We start from the raw sequence: 21779 nt of genomic DNA on the forward strand, positions 1-21779 counted from the left end.
TCTCTAGCGGAGGTTAAGCAGACAGCTGGGGCAGATGTTTGAAGCCTGGGAAGGGGGTAATACCCACGGAGCTTCCCAGGCTACTAATATGAGCCCCCAGCTGAATACATAGCCTTTACTAGCTATTAAAATGGGGGACCCCCCCAAAAGAATGACGTGGGGTCCCCCCTAATTTAATAGCTAGCAAAGGCTAGGCAGACAGCTGGGGGCTGATATTAATAGCCCAGGAAGGGAGCCATGAATATTGGCCCCCTCCCAGGCTAGAAACACCAGCCGTCAGCCGCCCCAGAAATGGCGCATTCATAGGATGCGCCAATTCTGGCACTTAGCCTCGCTCTTCCACGCTGCCCTGTAGCGGTGGCAGGGGGTAATAGGGTTGGGGTTGATGTCAGCTTATAATGCCAGCTGACATCAAGCCCAGGTTAGTAATGGAGAGGCGTCTATAAGACACCCCCATTACTAACCCCATAGTCAAAGTTAAAAGAAAACACAAACACCCAGAATAAAGTCCTTTAATTGAAATAAAGACACAATCCTTTATTGTTCTAAATTAAACCATACTTACCGTCACGCCCATTCCAGCTGAAGCCAACGATCTCCTGCAATAAAAGAAAAATAATAAAGCAACCTCATCCTTACCTTTCCATGGTTCCCACGACAGCTTCAGCTCTGCTACATCGAGATGACAGGCTGGACCGCAGCAGAACGCTGCCATCCAGCCTGTCATCCCGCAGACACTGAGAAGCGCAGGCATGCTTGCGCTCTGCAGTGTCTGGCTGTGACAGCATAAAGATGAGACGAGTTCATGTCCAATGAACTCGGCGCACCTCATGCACGTCACTGACAGCGTGGGAAAATTCTCACGCTGAAGCGCTGAGTGCAGGAGAATTCTCCCACGCTGTCAGTGACGTGCATAAGGTGAGCTCATGTCCAATGAACTCAGCTCACCTCCTGCACTTCACTGACAGCGTGGGAGAATTCTCCTGCACTCAGCGCTTCAGCGTGAGAATTCTCCCACGCTGAAGCGCTGAGTGCAGGAGAATTTTCCCACGCTGTCAGTGACGTGCATAAGGTGAGCTCATGTCCAATGAACTCAGCTCACCTCCTGCACGTCACTGACAGCGTGGGAGAATTCTCCTGCACTCAGCGCTTCAGTGTGAGAATTCTCCCACGCTGAAGCGCTGAGTGCAGGAGAATTTTCCCACGCTATCAGTGACGTGCATGAGGTGAGCCGAGTTCATTGGACATTAACTCGGCTCATCTGGATGCCCTCACAGAGAGACACTGTGGAGCGCAAGCAAGCCTGCGCTTCTCAGTGTCTGCGGGATGACAGGCTGGATGGCAGCGTTCTGCTGCGGTCCAGCCTGTCATCTCGATGTAGCAGAGCTGAAGCTGTCATGGGAACCATGGAAAGGTAAGGATGATGTTGCTTTATTATTTTTCTTTTATTTCAGGAGATCGTTGGCTTCAGCTGGAATGGGCGTGACGGTAAGTATGGTTTAATTTAGAACAATAAAGAATTGTGTGTTTATTTCAATTAAAGGACTTTTTTCTGGGTGTTGTGTTTTTTTTAAATACTTTACTAGAAATTCATGGTGGTCATGTCTAATATTGGCGTGACCCCATGAATTTTGGGCTTAGGGCCAGCTGATAATGCCAAGCTGGCCCTAACCCCTTTATTACCCAGTGAGCCACCGCATCAGGGCCCTGGATGAGTTGGGTACAGCGCCAGAAGATGGCGCTTCTATGAACGCGCCATTTTCCGGGGTGGCTGCGGACTGCAATTTGCAGCGGGGGTGGCCCAGAAAGCTTGGGCCTCCCTGCGCTGCGGATTCCAGCCCCCAGCTGCCTAGTTGTACCTGGCTGGACACAAAAACAGGGCGAAGCCCCACGTCAATTTTCTTTAAATTATTTCATGAAATAATTAAGAAAAAAGGGCTTCCCTATATTGTTGTGTCCGGCCAGGTACAAATAGGCAGCTGGTGGTTGGGGGCAGCGCGTTCCTGCCTGCTGCACCTGACTGGACACAAATATAGTGCGAAGCCCCACGTCAATTTTTTTTTAATTATTTCATGAATTTCCTGAAATAATTTAAAAAAATTGAAGTGGGGCTTCGCACTATATTTGTGTCCAGCCAGGTACAGCAGGCAGGAATGGGCTGCCCCCAACCACCAGCTGCCTATTTGTACCTGGCCGGACACAACAATATAGGGAAGGCCTTTTTTTCTTAATTATTTCATGAATTTCATGAAATAATTAAAAAAAATTGAAGTGGGGCTTCGCACTATATTTGTGTCCAGCCAGGTACAGCAGGCAGGAACGGGCTGCCCCCAACCACCAGCTGACTATTTGTACCTGGCCGGACACAACAATATAGGGAAGCCCTTTTTTTCTTAATTATTTCATGAATTTCATGAAATAATTAAAAAAAAAATACGTGGGGCTTCGCCCTATTTTTGTGTCCAGCCAGGTACAACTAGGCAGCTGGGGGCTGGAATCTGCAGCGCAGGGAGGCCCAAGCTTTCTGGGCCCCCCCCCGCTGCAAATTGCAGTCCACAGCCACCCCGGAAAATGGCGCGTTCATAGAAGCGCCATCTTCTGGCGCTGTACCCAACTCATCCAGGGCCCTGGTGCGGTGGCTCACTGGGTAATAAAGGGGTTAGGGCCAGCTTGGTATTATCAGCTGGCCCCAAGCCCAAAATTCATGGGGTCACGCCAGTATTAGACATGACTGCCATGAATTTCTAGTAAAGTATTTAAAAAAAACACAACACCCAGAATAAAGTCCTTTAATTGAAATAAACACACAATTCTTTATTGTTCTAAATTAAACCATACTTACCATCACGCCCATTCCAGCTGAAGCCAACGATCTCCTGCAATAAAAGAAAAATAATAAACCAACCTCATCCTTACCTTTCCATGGTTCCCACGACAGCTTCAGCTCTGCTACATCGAGATGACAGGCTGGACCGCAGCAGAACGCTGCCATCCAGCCTGTCATCCCGCAGACACTGAGAAGCGCAGGCATGCTTGTGCTCCTCAGTGTCTGACTGTGACGGCATCCAGATGAGCCGAGGTCATGTCCAATGAACTCGGCTCACCTCATGCACGTCACTGACAGCGTGGGAAAATTCTCCTGCACTCAGCGCTTCAGCGTGAGAATTCTCCCACGCTGTCAGTGACGTGCATGAGGTGAGCCGAGTTCATTGGACATGACCTCGGCTCATCTTTATGCCGTCACAGAGAGACAATGTGGAGCGCAAGCAAGCCTGCTCTTCTCAGTGTCTGCGGGATGACAGGCTGGATGGCGGCGTTCTGCTGCGGTCCAGCCTGTCATCTCGATGTAGCAGAGCTGGAGCTGTCGTGGGAACCATGGAAAGGTAAGGATGAGGTTGCTTTATTATTTTATTTTTATTACAGGAGATCGTTGGCTTCAGCTGGAATGGGCGTGACGGTAAGTATGGTTTAATTTAGAACAATAAAGAATTGTGTCTTTATTTCAATTAAAGGACTTTATTCTGGGTGTTTGTGTTTTTTTTAACTTTGACTATGGGGTTAGTAATGGGGGTGTCTTATAGACGCCTCTCCATTACTAACCTGGGCTTGATGTCAGCTGGCATTATAAGCTGACATCAACCCCAGCCCTATTACCCCCTGCCACCGCACCAGGGCAGCGTGGAAGAGCGAGGCTAAGTGCCAGAATTGGCGCATCCTATGAATGCGCCATTTCTGGGGCGGCTGACGGCTGGTGTTTCTAGCCTGGGAGGGGGCCAATATTCATGGCTCCCTTCCTGGGCTATTAATATCAGCCCCCAGCTGTCTGCCTAGCCTTTGCTAGCTATTAAATTAGGGGGGACCCCACGTCATTTTTTTTGGGGGGGTCCCCCATTTTAATAGCTAGTAAAGGCTATGTATTCAGCTGGGGGCTGATATTAGTAGCCTGGGAAGCTCCGTGGGTATTACCCCCTTCCCAGGCTTCAAACTACTGCCTCAGCTGTCTGCTTAACCTCCGCTAGAGCCTAAAATTAAGGGGAACCCCACGCCAATTTTTTTAATAATAAATCCTTTATTTTAATACTAAATGACAAGTACAGTAACCAACACTATCACTGTACTTCATATATATGTGACTGACATGTTTCTATCTATCTAATCTATGTGTGAAGCTCTATTCTGTCTGTTATAAATTGTCGGGTACAGATGCTGAATTGCCGGCCGGCTTTCTTAAAGAGACGGTGCATGAAAACACTATTATTTTTTTTAATAAATCCTTTACACTAAATGACAAGTACAGTAAGCAACACTGTCACTGTACTTCATATATATGTGACTGACATGTTTCTATCTATCTAATCTATGTGTGATTCTCTATTCCTTCTATTCTAAATTGTCGGGTACCGCTGCTGAATTGCCGGCCGGCTTTTTTAAAGAGACGGTGCATGAAAACACTATTATTTTTTTTAATAAATCCTTTACGCTAAATGACAAGTACAGTAAGCAGCACTTTCACTGTACTTCGTATATATGTGGCTGACATGTTTATATCTATCTAATCTATGTGTGAAGCTCTATTCTTTCGGTTCTAAATTGTCGGGTACCGGTGTATGCCGCTGTTGAATTGCCGGCTTTTCATGTTTCACTGTTGGCACTGTTCCCATCGATTTGGGCAATCACTGTAATGCCACAACCTCCATGGCTGTGGCATTACAGTGAGTGGCAGACAATCCCTGCATGATTGGTGCTCTAAATAGCACCAGACATGCAGGACACGCTTTTGGTGCACGAACAGTTATCGAACATAACCTCGAACAGCCGAATTTTTTGCAAATCGTTCGGGTTCGTCGAACAACTCGAACACCGCCCAAAACAGCTCGAATTTGAGATTGGCGAACAGTTCTAGTCGAACACCGCTCATCTCTACTCCTGAGTCGTGAAGAGGTGTGCACCTCTTCATGAATCAGGAGCGTCTGACTCCACCATGCCCGCTCATCAAGATCAGAGAGAAAATTACAAATCTTGATGAATCAGGATCCATATGTTCAGTATAATTTGTTACTTCTTTATTCATGTACTTTTACTTGCTGGGATGAATACTGCAGTCAGTCTGATGTATTTTCTTATTAATGTCTAACCAACTGTTACATTTATCTAGTTTACTCACTTACTGCGGGTGAAATAAGTATTGAACACATCACCAGTTTTCTAAGCAAACATATTTCTAAAGATGCCATTGACATGAAATTCTCAGCAGATGTCGGTAACAACCCATCCAATCCACACAGGAAAATAAATAAAACCATAGATGTCCATAAATGAAAGGTTGAACAAAGTATATTTTAATTAATAGATCTTGGAATAATAAGTTACACAATTGAATGTGTTTAAAAAAAATGTTCCTGTGCTGAGATAATCTTATACAGTAAGGCTATGTTCCCACATGTTGTGCTTTTTTTCAGTCAGAAATCTGCAGCAAAACTGATCTCTGGCAGGAAATCAGCTGCGTCAAAAACTAAGGGTTTGCTGTGTTTTTTGATGATTTTTTTCAGTGTTTTTTCAGTGTTTTTTTCACTGTCCTTCTGTCTCTATTTATGCATGTACATAAAGTTCGGTGAAAAAAAAATCTCATTCTGGTTTTTGCATAGTGGAGGAGGTGAATTGTTCAGGAATAGTTTAGACACTGGCAATGCACTGAGTTTGTATGACACTATGTACTTTCACACTATGGGGTCTGCCATTCAGTTGCACAGGCGTTGTTCAATTTCACACCTCACTGGGCCACAGGTATTGTTCAATCTCACAGGTAGCTCAGCTAATGTTTGTCTGTTCCCATCACTAATTTAATTAAACTCTCACAATACAAACAACAATCTCAGTGACCAAGACAAGATGGTTAATCACAAAATAGAACCCCATTCTATTTTGCCATCAAAAATGCTGAAAAAACACTTAAAAAATTTACATGCGTTTTTTTGCTGCATTTTTTCACTACCCATTACTTCCTATGGGTGAACAAAAACGTTGAAAAAACGCTGAAAGAAGTGACATGCTCTATTTTCCAAAAACCCAACCAAACCACAAAATACACAGCAAAAAAAAAACAAGATGTGTGAACAGAGAATTCTGATTTCTCATAGACTTTCCAGCAAAATACACTGAAAAACACAACGTGTGGGAACATAGCCTAAATGTGTCCCTGCTGCGTACTGTGTAATGGCTGTGTTTGACCGTGCAGGAACATGGTCTGATCATACCACAGCTCCTTAGCAGGAGAGAACACAAAGTAGTATATAGACATTATAGCATGGGATCTGAAATTATTCTTTTCGTGAGTCAAAACATTCCATTACCTGTTTTTAAGTAATGTTTACCTAAAAGAAAAAAACATTGCGATCCCCTGATATCCTGTCCGTATCTTCTCTCTTGCTCCCTCCTCTACCCAGGAGATGTGGTATGCTTAGACAATGTTCCTGCACAGTGAGACACAGCCATTACATAGCACATAGCGAAGGCACATTTATAAGATTATATCAGCACAGGAACATTTATTATTATTATTCAACGATCTATTGATTATAATAATGATTAAAATGTACTTTGTTAGTGGGTAAACCCCTTTAAGTTATGTGTAATAATGAGAAATGACATACTGAAATGTATTTAATACTTTGTAATAAAGCCTTTGTTGGTGATGACAGCTTCAAGACGCCTCATGTATGGAAAAACTAGTCGCATGCATTGCTCAGGTGTGATTTTGACCCATTCTTCCAGTCAAACACGCTTCAAATTCTGAAGGTTCCATGGACTCCTTTTATGAACTTTGAGCTTTAGTTCCATACATTTTCTATTGGATTCAGGTCAGGTGATTGGCTGGGCCATTCTAGCAGCTTTATTTTCTTTCTCTGAAAACAATTGAGAGTTTGCTTGGCTGTGTGTTTTACATCATTGTCTTGCTGAAGTATCCAGCCTCATTTCATCTTCACCATCCTGGTAGATGGCAGCAGATTTTTATCAAGAATGTCTCGGTACATGTCACGATTCCACCACTCACAGTTTCCAACGGACGCTGTGAGTAACAGTTCAGCCACCCTATGGGGTCATGCTGAGCTGTCAGGATTGTGAGTGACAGCTTAGTCACCAAATCTGAGGCAGGTGCGTGCTGAGATGTCAGTATTGTAAATGATAGCTCAGCTGTCCAATCTGGCCAGGCCTGTGGGGTTTCCTCCAGGTGTCACCCATACTGGGTGATTGCCTGGCTTTGTAGCTGGCTGGCTATTATCAGACCTTGCCAGTTGTAGCTTAGATCTAGTGGTGTGTGTTTGCTCTGAGTTCATATATTCTGATCTTTGTTGCCTGACCATAGATGTGCCTTTGGCCATCCATTTGCCTAGCCTCTTTGCCTTGATCCACTAATTCTTGGAATTCTGACCATGGACTGTGACCTGACTACGCTATTTGTCTCAACCCTCTTATTATGACGTACCCTCCTGGCTATGACCTCAGACTGACTTCTCCTCAGAGTCACAGTACATTTGTCCATTCATCATTTCATCAATCATATGAAGTTTGCCAGTGCAGTTTGCTGAAAAACAGCTCCACAACATGATGTTTCCACCTACAAACTTCACTGTTGGTATGGTGTTTTTGGGGTGACTTGCAGTGCCTTTTGGTCTCCAAACAAGGTGTGTATTATGGCATCCATTGAGCTCAATTTTGGCCTCATCTGACCAGATTATATTCTCCCTGTATTTCACAGGCTTGTCTACAGTGACAAGCAAAAAGGGTAACAATGTTTTGAACTTTTGGCTTTCAGGCTGCATATCTCACCATCCACTACTGCTTCGAACATGAGACTACCATCATTTTATAGACAATCATCTTGGCAATCTCATACATACATTTGACTTGCAACTATTTAGCATATGATTAGTTATGCAGATTCTTGGCATGTCACTGTGTAGAACGAGCAAGAAAGCTTGTAAAAGAACTTCAACATGACGTTTCAAGGATAGAGCGAGACTGCCATCTACTGGCCAGAGACAGTCAAGCGGAACCAAAATATACAAGGGAAGTTGCAGAGAGGGCAGATTCAGATGCTGGACCCGATCAGGTGACTTCCAGGAAGGAGTTCAGAGAGATAAGAGGCCAGCGCGCCAAACCTGAGGGGTCTTTGGCGCCAAGCAGCAGAGAGGAGCAGACGTGCTCCCTGCGTCCTGAGAAACCCCACGTGACAGGCCAAATCCAGAGGCCTGAGGGGTGCTCCAGCCGGGCACCGGTAAAAGAGCTCCGGATCCCTCACAGTTGTGACACGAGTGCTGTGCCTGCTGAGGATACTAGGAACCTGATCGCGGTGCTGAGTGAGTTCGCGGAACCCGACGTCGGCCGCCGACAGACGAGGCCTGGACCCCCCTATCCAAGGCTCGAGAGACTGCCTCCAACGGCCAAGCAGAGAGGAGCTGCATACGTGAGCAGGGCCGTCACTTCCACTGCTCGCCCACGGTACCGGGGACAATTGGGTTTAAGTACTCAGGTTGGGAGGGGAACGGTTGGGGCTAAAGTAGCACAACGCGATTTAATTGAATTTATCCGGAAAGAGACTCACGGCCTAGCGGGAATAACCGGTGAACCCCCGCTAGGGACAAATTCTGCGCCTTACTTTGAGAAATTTTGTATTTTTCTGATATTTCAAACCACTGTTCATTACCCTTGTTGCTAATCCCTTGTTTCAGTATACCTGTTGTATAAAACTGTTTACAAACATCTCTGACTGTTCTCGCCTTGTGTCTCTGTGCGTTGCATTCCGGCACCTGCATTACAACTGCATTGTTACTGTTTTGCTCCTGGTGGTGGAAAAATCTTTTTCTTTCTGTATACTGCAAAATACAACCTGTTCTCACATTCCCTAATAGCTCAGTGTATTATTAGGTTGATTCCCAAGCAAAAGGTCACTGGTTTGAATCGTGGAGCAGCCATGAAGAAGATTTCCCAAGAAAAGAGAAATAGCATCATTTAGCTCATCAATAGCGGTCTCTTGGCCAAGAAAATTGCCAAACTGCATTATGTGAGTGCCATGACAGTTGTAAGAATACGAAATGAAGTCCGTCCATTCATTCAAAAGCCAAGAGGTGGACGTCCAGGCAAAATATCAGAATCAACAGTCGGCTCATCACCAGGTGTATCAGTTCTGGTGCGACAAGCATGGCAGTGGAGGCTCATATGCTTCGTAATAGTGAGATCACAGATGTCCTTGCAAGCACCATGCGATGCATATTGCGCAAGTCTGGAATGGTGGCTCGAAAAAATGTGAAGAAGCCTCAACCTAAGTATCATCATAAGAAACGTCGGCTCGAGTTTGCGAAAAGTGGACAGTAGAAAATTGGAAACTGGTGATTTAGAGCGATGAGACGAAAGTCACTAGACTAGGCTCTGATGGGTGCAAATGGATCTAGAAGAAAGAAGGGAAAAAGGTGCTAATGGATCGAGAAATGCTGCGGTATATATGAGTATCCTACAAAACGAGTTACTTCATACACTCGAGTACTATGGGTATGAAAAGGACGACAAAGTGTTCCAGCAGGACAAAGATCCGAAGCATATGTCTAGATTGGAGAAGAAATGGTTCAATGACAATGAAGTAGAGGTGCTGGATGGGCACCCACAGTCCCCAGACCTCAACCAAATTGAACACTTGTGGGTAGAGTTGAAGAAAAAAACTGTATGCATACCAAATTGAGTCGACCAGCATGGACCAACTTTGGGAACATGTGGAAGAGACCTGGGATCAGATTTTGCTCAAGCCTCATGCTTGAATCTCGATGAGATTCATGCTTGAATCTGATTGAGAGCATGCCCAGAAATTTTCAGGCAACGTTGAAAGTTAAAAATGGATTTACAAAATGCTAACAAACTAATAAAAATTTAAATTTAGATTTTTAGGCACAAAACAGTACCAATGCAGTGACATGACAAGAATCTGCATAACTAATCATATTCTAAATAGCCGCAAGTAGACATGAGCGAACCTCTCAAGGTTCGATTAGTTTCAGATCGGCAAACTTTCCGGTGTTCTCTGAATAATTTGATGAACAGTTCGACTAAAATATCCGAATCCCATTGGAGTCAATGGGAAGCAAAAACAAACGCATACACAACACCTTCAAAGGGGCCCAAGAGCTGCCAAAACAGCTCAAATGATGGGCAGACACTAGGAAAAGTGGCATCAATTGACCCACAGTACAAATAGTATAATTATTATTTATCATTATACTGCCATTTATTCCATGGCGCTTTACATGTGATTAGGGGTCACTGACTGGTACAGGAGAAGAGAGGACCCTGACCGCGAGGGCTCACAAACAATCTATAGGGGATACAGTAGGTGAGGGTAGAGCTGGTCGTGCAGCTGTATGGTGGAGAATGGGTTACTGCAGGTTGTACGCTTGTCAGAAGAGGTTGGTCTTCAGGTTCCTTTTGAAGGTTTCCATGGTAGGCGAGAGTCTGATGTGTTGGGGTAAAGAGTTCCAGAGTAAGGGAGATGCACAGGACAAATTGATTTGGCAAGAAGAGATAAGAGGGAAGTAGAGAAGGAGATCTTGTGAGGATTGGAGGTTGCGTGCAGGTAAGTATCGGGAGACTAGGTCACAGATGTATGGAGGAGACAGGTTTTGTATGGCTTTGTATGCCAAAGTTAGGTTTTTCAACTGGAGTCTCTGGGCAATGGGGAGCCAGCGCACGGATTGACAGAGGGGAGAAGCCAGGGAATAGCAGGACGACGGGTGGATTAGTCAGCTAGCAGAGTTTAGGATAGATTGGAGGGATGCGAGAGTGATAGAAGGGAGACCACAGAGCAGGAGATTGCAGTAGTCAAGGTGGGAGTGGATGAGGACATGCAGTTGTGTTTTTGCAGATTCATGGTTGAGGAATGTGTGTATCCCAGAGATATTTTGGAGTTGGAGTTGGCAGGAAGTGGAAAGGGCTTGGATCTCAGGTTTGAAGGAGAGATCAGTGTCAAGCTTGCAGGACTGGGGAGAGTGGGCAGCCATTGACTTTGATGAATAGGTCAGTTGGGGGGATGAATGAGATGGTGGAACGATGATGAATTTGGTTTTATCCATGTTAAGTTTTAGAAATATAGCAGAGAAGAAAGATGAAATAGTGGACATAAATTCTGGGATTCTGGCTAGTAAGGAGGTGATATCAGGTCCAGAGAGGTAGATCTGTGTGCCATCAGCATAGAGGTGAAACTGAAATCCGTGAGACTCTATAAGCTGTCCCAGGCCGAAGGTGTAGATGGAGAAGAGCAAGGGTCATACAACTGAACCTTAGGGGACACCGACAGATAGGGGGCGAGATGAGGAGGTGGTGTGTGAGTGGTAGACACTGAATGTCTTGGCTGTTAGGTATGAGGAGATCCAAGAAAGGGCCAAGTCTGTAATGCCAAGAGATCATAGAGTCTGTAGTAAGAGGGAATGGTCCACTGTGTCGAAGGCAGATGCCAGGTCCAGGAGGTGGATGACAAACTAATGTCGCTTGGATTTTGCGGTTAGTAGATCGTTGGTAACTTTAGTGAGCACAGTTTTAGTGGAATGGTGTGGTCGGAAGCCAGATTATAAGCGGTCAAAGAGGGAGCAGGAGGAGAGGTGGGAGGACAGTTCAAAATGGACGTGTTGTTCTAGTAATTTAGAGGCATAGCAGAGAAATTATATGGGGAGATAACTGCTAGACACAGTGGATGGGTCAAGGGAGGGATTTTTGAGGATGGGGGTGATCGAGGTATGTTTGAGGCATGAGGGGAAGACACAAGTTGTTAGTGACAGGTTGAAGAGGTGAGTTAGGGTAGGGATACAGACTGTGGTACAGTTTGGAATGAGGTGGGTCAATTTCACAGGTGGTGAGATGTGATTTGGAGAGTAAAGAGGAAAGTTGATCTTCCGTGATGGCAGAGAAGCTAGTTTTGGAGGAGGATAGTTGAGCAGTTATGAGGAGGGGCCGTGGGGACTTTAAGCAAAAGGTTTGCCTTACATTGTCAATCTTCTGCTTGAAGAATGAGGCAAAGTCTTCAGCTGAGATGAGAGGAGAGGGAGAGGGAGCTGGTTGACGGAGGAGAGAATTGAAACAATAGCTGTTGTGAGACAGGGTTGATATGAGAGATGAGAAGTATGTTTGTTTTGCTGCAGTGAGCAATTGCGCAGCATTTTGACAACTTCTGTTACTTGTTGAGCTACTCCACTACCTTTCTTTGGCAACTGCACAGTGGTACGCCTTGTAGATGAGGGCCAGTAAGAGCATGTGCAGTATATAGCAAGCACTACATCAAGTGGCCTCTGTTCCTCTTCCTCCACCTCAACATCACACACAGTACAGTCCTCAGAGGTGGCACCCAATTACCCTTGTTTTCCCCAACTCTCCAATCACCCAACTGACTGTGGGGAACCACAGATGGGCAAGTCTGCAGAGCTGTTCACACATTCTATTCTGGGACATCAGAGGTCTGATCCAAAGATTCACAGACTTAAGAGGAGGAAAGCATGTGCAGCGATGTCCAAAATTTTTTCACTTTGATCCGGAGCCAGATGAAGTAGGGTCCGAGCAGAATCCAAACCCTTGTCACCAGACGTTAACCCTTGGGGGTGGAGGTGATCCTAATGAGACTCAGATACTTGAGGTGCATACGGACTGTACTGTGCTGTCAGGGCAGAAAGCTCCGGCAGCAGAACCTCCACTTGTTTACCCGCTACAGTCGGGTTGGTGACAACTTGTCAGCTGTTATGGAAGTCGACATGCCTGCATTTTTTGGCTGATCTCAGACACCGAACACATCCATCTTTCGCAATCCACCATAACATCTCCACCAGCACCTCTCTCACAGTCCAGCAGCTTGCTGTGTTTACCCTACTCCACCCTCTCTCAACACAGCAGCCAGCTCTCAATCCCGCAGTTGTGGTCATGTAAAAGATTGTTTCCTCCTACACATGCTAAAGAGCTTGAACTTCACCATCTCCAATCTGTTGGCCATGGAAATGCTGCCTTTCCGCATGGTGGATACAGATGGTTTCCGAAAGCTGATGGCTGTCACAGTCCCCTAGTACCAGTTGCCCAGTCACCATTACGTCTCTAAGAAAGATGTGCCTGCTCTACACCAGCATGTTGCAGACAACATCACTCATTTCTTGAAATAATCTATGTCTGGCAGGGTGCATTTCACCACTGACACCTGGACAAGCAAGTATGCCCAGGGGTGTTACATCTCTCTGACTGGGCACTCGGTGACTCAGGTGGCTGTGGGGGCAGGCGGGGAATGGGCTGTTCCACAAGTCTTGAAATCTCCAAGGCTTGCAGGGCGCTTGGGGATGGAGAACTAAACCACCAGAAGATGGAGAACTAAACTACTAGACAACAGGGGTTGGAGAACTAAACTACTAAACACCTAGGGTTGGAGAACGAAACTAATACACACCAGAACATGGAGAACTAAACTAATAGACAACAGGGGTTGGAGAACTTAACTACTAAACAGCTAGGGTTGGAGAACTAAACCACTACACACCAGGGGATGGAGAACTAAACCACTAGACACCAAGATGTCACTGGACATCAAGTCTTGGAATCCCGAAGACTTGTGGGACAAACCTCTGTATCTAAGACTTTCTCCACTGCTTCTGCCTCCTCCACCTCCTCAACCTCTGCCTTAATGAGACACTTGTTCCAACAGTGTAGAGTGGACTCCCCCCTCTGTACTGCACAGTCTGGGCTCACTGCAATCAGGCAGTGTTTAAATTAGTATGCTTTGGAGATCACAGTCATACAGATCAAGAGTTGTGGACAGCTATCCATGCCGAGTTTGAGCAATGGCTGTCTCCACTGAACCAGGAGCCAGGTAAGGCTGTGTGCAATAATTGTGCAAACCTGCTAGCAGCCCTACCTCACACACGTGCCTTGCATGGCTCTCATCCTCTACCTCATGGTACAGCAATTTGTCTGCCACTATCCCAGCCTGGATGTGCTGCTGCAGAAACGACGGTCACTGTGTGCTCATTTCGGCCATTCGCAACTGGGTCATTGACTTGCATCGCTACAGAGATCTTTCGGACTACTGGATAACTGGTTGATATGCGATATGCTGACGTGGCGTAATTCAATTCTGCACATGTTGCAGTGACTTTGACAGCAGCGATGAGCACTGATGCAGTATCTCATGTCGTATAGCCTGGGCAAATGCAGTGCGGACGTGGTCCAAATCACATTAGCGGAATGGACACAGATGAAGGACCTCTGCACCCTTCTGCACATTTTCAAAATGGCTTCTAAGATGGTTAGTGCTAACGATACCGTCATCAGCATCACTATTCCGGTCATCTACATGGAGGAGCACACTTTGAATAGTCTGTGTGCGGAGGTGGTGGTCTGGTATTCTACTATATAGGAGGCCTGTATAAAGTAAAATATATGCTCCAAAAAATTTCAAGCTGAAATGTGGCCTGCTGTATCACCTTTGTAACAGAAAAATTCAATTTTTTACTGTGGATGAGGCCTGTAGAAAATAGAATATATGCTCCAAAAAATTTCAAGCTGAGATGTGGCCTGCTGCATCACCTTAGTAACAGAGGAAATTATATTTTTTTTACTGTGGATGAGGCCTGTATACAATAGAATTTAAGATGAGATGTGGTCCGCTGTATCACCTTAGTAACAGAAAAAAATTTGATTTTTTACTGTGAACGAGCTCAGCATATTTCACCACCAGAAAATTACAAGCTGAGATGTGACCTGCTGTATGCATCACAGTAGTACAGTGGGTACGGAAAGTATTCAGACCCCTTTAAATTTTTTACTCTTTGTTTCATTGCTGCCATTTGGTAAATTCTAAAAAGTTCATTTTTTTTCATTAAAGTACACTCTGCACCCCATCTTGAATTTTTGCAAATTTATTAAAAAAGAAAAACTGAAATATCACATGGTCATAAGTATTCAGACCCTTTGCTCAGTATTGAGTAGAAGCACCCTTTTGAGCTAGTACAGCCATGAGTCTTCTTGGGAATGATGCAACAAGTTTTTCACACCTGGATTTGGGGATCCTCTGCCATTCTTCCTTGCAGATCCTCTCCAGTTCTGTCAGGTTTGATGGTGAACGTTGGTGAACAGCCATTTTCAGGTCTCTCCAGAGATGCTCAATTGGGTTTAGGTCAGGGCTCTGGCTGGGCCAGTCAAGAATGGTCACAGAGTTGTTCTGAAGCCACTCCTTTGTTATTTTAGCTGTGTATTTAGGGTCATTGTCTTATTGGAAGGTGAACCTTTGGCCAAGTCTGAGGTCCAGAGCACTCTGGAAGAGGTTTTCATACAGGATACTTGGCTGCATTCATTTTATTTCAATTGCAACCAGTCATCCTATCCCTGCAGCTGAAAAACACCCCCATAGCCTGATGCTGCCACCACCATGTTTCACTGTTGGGATTGTATTGGGCATCTGATGAGCAGTGCCTGGTTTTCTCCACACATACCGCTTAGAATTATCACCAAAAAGTTCTATCTTTGTCTCATCAGACCAGAGAATCTTATTTCTCATAGTCTGGGAGTCCTTCATGTGTTTTTGAGAAAACTCTATGCAGGCTTTTTTCTTGAGGAGAGGAATCTGTCAGGTCACTCTGCCAAAAAGGCATGACTGGTGGAGGGCTGCAGTGATAGTTTACTTTGTGGAACTTTCTCCCATCTCCCTACTACATCTCTGGAGCTCAGCCACAGTGATCTTGGGGTTCTTCTTTACCTCTCTCACCAAGGCTCTTCTCCCACGATTGCTCAGTTTGGCTGGACGGCCAGGCTAGGAAGACTTCTGGTGGTCCCAAACTTCTTCCATTTAAGGATTATGGAGGCCACTGGTTCTTTGGAACCTTGAGTAATGCAGACATTCTGTTATAACCTTGGCCAGTTTTGTACCTTGCCACAATTCTGTCTCTGAGCTCCTTGGGCAGTTCCTTTGAGCTCATGATTCTCATTTGGTCTGACATGCACTGTGAGCTGTGAGGTCTTATATAGACAGGTGGGTACCTTTCCAAATCAAGTCCTAACAGTTTAATTAAACACAGCTGGAATCCAATGAAGGAGTAGAACCATCTCAACGAGGATCACAAGGAAATGGACAGCATGTGACTTAAATATGAGTGTCTGAGCAAATGGTCTGAATACTTATGACCATGTGATATTTCAGTTTTTAATAGATTTGCAAACATTTCTACATTTCTGTTTTTTTCAGTCAAGATGGGGTGCAGAGTGTACTTTAATGAGATAAAAAATGAACTTTTTAGAATTTAAAGGGGTCTGAATACTTTCCGTATCCACTGTAACAGAAAAAATGAGAGTTTCAAAGGTGTACTTAGGCATGTAGCACAATATAAGCAGTGCACAACAGAGCTCTATGCTGAATTGTGCCCTGCTGTCTCTGTCTGGACCTCACTAATAGCAAAAAATATTAATCTGCTGGAAGGTCGTTTTCACAGCCATATAGGACCCTATCTATCTAAACTATCTGACTTAGAAGCAACCAATGAGCACAAAATTGTGCTACAACAACATGTCCGCTCTTTATATGGAGAGGGACATGTGATTTCAGCAGCCAATGGCACAAGCCCTTATGTCTGGACATTGTGGATGGTTTCTGCGCCCTGATTGACTTGCCGCAATCTGCACACATTAAGTTAAGAAAAAAAAAATAGATTACCAGCACGCTGCTCCTCCGACCTCTCCCCATCCCCCCCCATCAAACACTTCCCCCCTGCTACTCATACAGCACCACTATCCTAGCGAAAGTGGTAAAAATACTGTAATGGAAACGCAATAATTTGCCCCACTTTTACCGAATTTGGCCAATTTTAAGTAAAAACGCTCGGGTGACCAATCACAAATCCGAATGTGCAATGTTTGTGCCGAATTTGAAATTGGCGAATGTTTTTCAAACATGTTTGCTCATCTCTAGTTGCAAGTCAAATATGTGTATGAGATAGCCAAGATGATTGTCTATAAAGTGATGGTAGTCTCACGTTCGAAGCAGTAGTGGATGGTGAGATATGGAACCTGAAAATCAAAAGTTCAAAACATTGTTACCCTTTTGCTCATTGCTTTTCACTGTAAATGCTGTTAAGCAAACTTTAAACACACTTGAACATGATTTTTGTTCAGCAGCGGGGTCTTGCGTAGTGAGCGTGCAAAAAGGCCATGGAGGTTGAGAGCATTACTTATAGTTTTCTTTAAAACAATTGCACCTGCTGATTCCAGGTCTTCCTGTAGCTCTCCACAGGTAGTCCTTGGCTCTTGGACAACTTTTCTGATAATTCTATTCACTCCTCTGAAATCTTGAGGAGAGTACCTGGTCGTGGCCAGTTTATAGTGAAATTATGTTTTTTCCACTTCCGGATTATTGGGGGCCAGTGCTCACTGGGACCTTCAGTAGTTTAGAATTTTTTCTGTAACCAATAGCATCAGTATGTTTTGCTACAATAAGGTTGCGAAGATCTTGGGACAGCTCACTTATTTTACCCATCATTAGATGTTCCTTGTGTGGCACCTTGGTAATGAGACACCTTTGTATGGGCCATCAGTTGAACCAGCTGTTATTATTTTTCAGTGGCAGTATTGTTTTCTAATTACTACTAATTACTGATAAATTTCAGCTGGTATCATGACTTTCCATGACTTTTTGCATCTCTCTTTCTTCATGTGTTCAATACTTTTTCCCTGTGTCAGTTCTCATTATTACACAATATTTTTTTTGGACATATATGGTTTTATTTCTTTTGCCTGTGTGAAATGGATGGGTTGTTACCGACACCTGGTGAGAATTTTATGTGAATAGCACCTTTAAAAATATATTTTCTTAGCAAATTGGTGATGTGTTCAAAACTTATTTCACCCGCTGTATATATCGTTGTTAATTACACAGCACTTTTGTCATGGGTTTAACGCGACAGAAAAGTGTCAGAAAACCGCAGTGTCTGATTTCCTGCACTGATTAGAAGTACCTCACCCTTTTATTAAATGGGGTAGGTTTCTGCTAGCAGTGCAGGGGTTAAACTGTTGAGTTGAGAGCTTCTAGAGCTTTCCTGTGTTGATGGTCTCAGTTGTTTAGTGTTTGCCACTTCCATTTCCTATATTTACTGGTCTCTGGCTATCAGGGATGCCAGTGTTAGTTTCATGCTGCCTGGTTCTGGAACTGGAGGAGTTGGTTGTTTGAGGAGGCATTTGGAGTGTTTAGCTAAAGACTGTTGCTTGTTTATTCGGTTGTGTGCAAATCCTCATCCTCTCCTATTTGTTTTTTTCCTTCGCTCCCCGGTGTTTCACTCTGTTGTTTATGAATGCATATTTGTGTGATTGGTATTTTCCTTTATCCCTGTACATATTCCCTTGTTAGTCTGGTTTGTATATTTTCTTACACTTTTACTCTCAAGTTCCCTGGGTGGGGGAGGGAACAGATTAAGGGCAGATTCAGGATCTCAGCAAGGTATATGACCCTGGCATCTTCACCATTAGAAGTCATCAGCAGGGAGCAGGGATAGCTAGGGCGCCCTTAGTGCTAGGGACAGGGAAGGAGCCCCTGGCCCAGGGATATGTGACAGCTTTACAGACGTCATAATCACTGTCCCTATTGGTCCCACATTCTATATTCCCTATCAGTAGAGTGGGAGAAAACTGGAGAACTTGGAGGAAACCCTCGCAATTACAGAGAGAACATGCAAACTCCTTGCAGATGTTGTCCTTGGTGACATTTGAAGCCAGGAACCATGGGATTGCTGACCTCCTTGTTAATTTTATTTGATAAACTGCTACCTTGATAAACTGATGCTTTAAAATGTTCAATAAGTCAAACATGTATTTTTCTTTTTTTTCCCTATTAGAATGAGTGACATGATACATCGTCGTCAGAAGATGCCTTGGTTGTGGCCAGATTTCATTTATTATAATTTAAAAACTGGAAAGAGACATAATAAAAACTTAAAAATTCTCCATTCATTTACTGACCAGGTTAGTGGTGGTGCATATATTACATGTTACACTGGTTTAGAAATGCCTGTCTATTAGGCTATGTGCCCACGATGAGTTTTTGGTGAGTCTTGCACACTGCAGAGTTTTGGTGCTCCAAAAATGCAGAATCTTACAGTTCCAGTGAAGTGGATGGGATTTATAGAAATATCATGCCCTCTGTGCTTTTTTTTTTACTCAGCGTAAAAAGACCTGGGCCGCCAGTGCTTTCTGTGCAGATTTTTCCCATAGAATTGCATTAGATGCGGAAACACTGCAGGTAAAAAATGCAATAAAAACACATGTAGATAAATGCATCCAAAAACGCAATAAAAAACGCAGGTTACCTAATTTACTTGACAGCTGCTGAAATGCATAAAAACTGCAACATCAACAACTCACCAAAGCTCTTTGTGGGTATGTAGCCTTACAAATAGTTCAGTGCACATCGTTTTGAGCGGTCTGTCTGTGTAAACAGGCTTTTAAATGACCGCCGATCTGTTTAGTGCCGCCAATTGGTTCATGTAAATGGACCCTTAGATTTGAACCTTAATCAGTAAAAGCCACAGAGATTTTATCAGAGCTGCTAGTTTCCAATTCCATTTTATTCTGAAAAGAAGGTAAGAAACTGGTCCTCACCCAGGAAATCATTTGATGCGAAAATCACATCTAAATATGGGCTGTGACTTATTTGGCTTTATACTTTAGAATTCTTTTTGGTATAGAGTTACCCGGTTGCATTGTGTTAGATATTATGATGCAGCTACAGGTATTCTTCTACTTTAATAAAAGTATACTCATGTCATATTCTGATGGCTAATACTGAGGTATCACTGAAATGTAATGTTTTTCAAATTCTTACATTTTATTATAATTTGACAGTCCTTCAACTATTACATGTTTTTTGCTTTAGACAATTTTAGAAAGAGCCCAGGAACTAAAGAATGTCAAATCTAATGCTGACAAAGATGATGATAATGAAGCTAAGAAAACGAAAAAAAGAAATGCCTTCCTAGATATGCTTCTGAAAGCAACTGATGATGCTGGCAATACATTGAGCTACAAGGACATCCGTGAAGAAGTGGATACATTCATGTTTGAGGTATAAGCATGATAGAAAGTTATTGTAGCTTTCTCTTCTTAAATCTAAAAAAATTCATTTGATATATCCACAACACTTACATTACAACATTTAGCTTTTAAATATTTGCTGTCGAATATGTCATGGGCAGACATAAAAAATAAGTCTTTCTTATTTGTTTATGTTAAACAAGCATAAAAACTTAAATTGATTTAGCATCTTATTAACTTTAAGCCATGTTTAATTAGAATATGTTTTTATACTATTTGGCTTGGACAATTTTCATATTGTCCTCCAGACCTCCAGACAGATACAAATTATAAACATTTTCAATGTTGTTGCAGAAACAATCTCAAAAGATACTGGCATTCCTTGGGTATGTTCACATGGATTAGATTAACAAATCCAACATGTAATTACTGCATGATCTGTGGCAGAAATCTACGGATGTACGGCATTTATGCAGCAAATCCATACAAAGTTTTGCCCCACTGGACTTTTTTTCTATGATACAGCTAATAGTTTGAACCACATGGTAATGTTCTGTACTATGTAAACGGGATTGCAGTTAGCCTATTTACCGGTATAGGATGGGAATTATTTGTGCTTTTAAACATATTTTAGCATGGAATCTGTGATGAAACTTGTGTGCAGTCCACAGTGTGTGAACAAGGCCTAAGTGGGGATGTAAGATTCTAATGAGTCTCAGTAACCTCACAAATTGTAGCCATAATAGCACTTTGCCTGTGGAATATGCCTTCTTTCTCCTCCATGCTCTCTTGTATTCTATCTCCGGTCCTCGATGTCACTGTACAAAGATGTGATGCTTGTGGAGACATCATATGATCATTTCATCTCCAGACACAGATCACTTTGGTGGTAAAATGTTTTGTTCACAAACTATTACAAAAGTATTCATAATCATATGAACTATTTTAAGAATTAAGGTCCTGATTCATCAAAGTTTTTACACCAAAAAAGTGGAATAAAGGCTTTGAAAAGTTGCAAAATTTTGTGGCAACTCAGAGTTGCGACTAAATCTTGTGAATTTTGGTATTTTCATTCCAGATTCTCTCAGCTGAGCCAAAATGGGCAGAGCTGAAGCATGACAGGAGCTCAAAGGGGGCATGACAACACAACTCGTCTAATTCATGATGGGCTATAGCGTTCCGCACAACAAAAATCTGGCTAACTAGATGTGTGCGGTATCACTCAATATGGTGCGAAGCTGCACACATCTAGTCGGAATGTGGCCAGTACATATCGCTTACTTGCGGTTACATGACTGCCGCTGGCAATGGGAAATCTTGACCGCAAGGATCCACAAGTCTGCAGTCACATACAGTGTTTATAGACTTTCATGTCAAACCTGGATAACCCATTTAATACTGATTAAATCCTTAAATAAAAATCTGTTTTGCTGTTTTAGAAAAATCTATAGATAATATTACAGTTAATGAGCCACAAGTACAGAGGAGAAGGACAATGAACTTACAGTTCTCCAGCGTCTCTTCCTATTCCCCGCCTGCGGGGAATAGGGAGAAAGGCAGGAGAAATACAAGTGCAATGTACCACCCCGCTCACTGCACTTGCAGCTCGTTAGCACCAAATTTCAATTATCAACTTCTCTAAAACAGCAAAACAAATTTCTACAAGAAAAGTAAGAATTTCATCAGCATTAACCCCTTCACCC

At 43.5% G+C, this 21779-nt stretch overlaps 1 protein-coding gene across 2 annotated transcripts in view; it reads left to right on the plus strand.

Moving 5' to 3' along the window:
- LOC141158236 (cytochrome P450 4V2-like) overlaps window positions 1-21779 on the plus strand; it is a 127559-nt gene that overhangs the window by 68950 nt on the left and 36830 nt on the right. For both annotated transcript variants that reach the window (XM_073645358.1, XM_073645357.1), the window contains exons 6-7: window positions 18882-19008; window positions 19919-20107. In XM_073645358.1, coding sequence (XP_073501459.1) covers window positions 18882-19008; window positions 19919-20107 — 316 coding nt within the window. The remainder of the gene's footprint in view (window positions 1-18881; window positions 19009-19918; window positions 20108-21779) is intronic.

The sequence above is a fragment of the Phyllobates terribilis genome, unplaced genomic scaffold (assembly GCF_046119375.1).
Source record: "Phyllobates terribilis strain yellow unplaced genomic scaffold, ASM4611937v1 Scaffold_1__5_contigs__length_1240528914, whole genome shotgun sequence".
Taxonomy (NCBI): Eukaryota; Metazoa; Chordata; class Amphibia; order Anura; family Dendrobatidae; genus Phyllobates; species Phyllobates terribilis.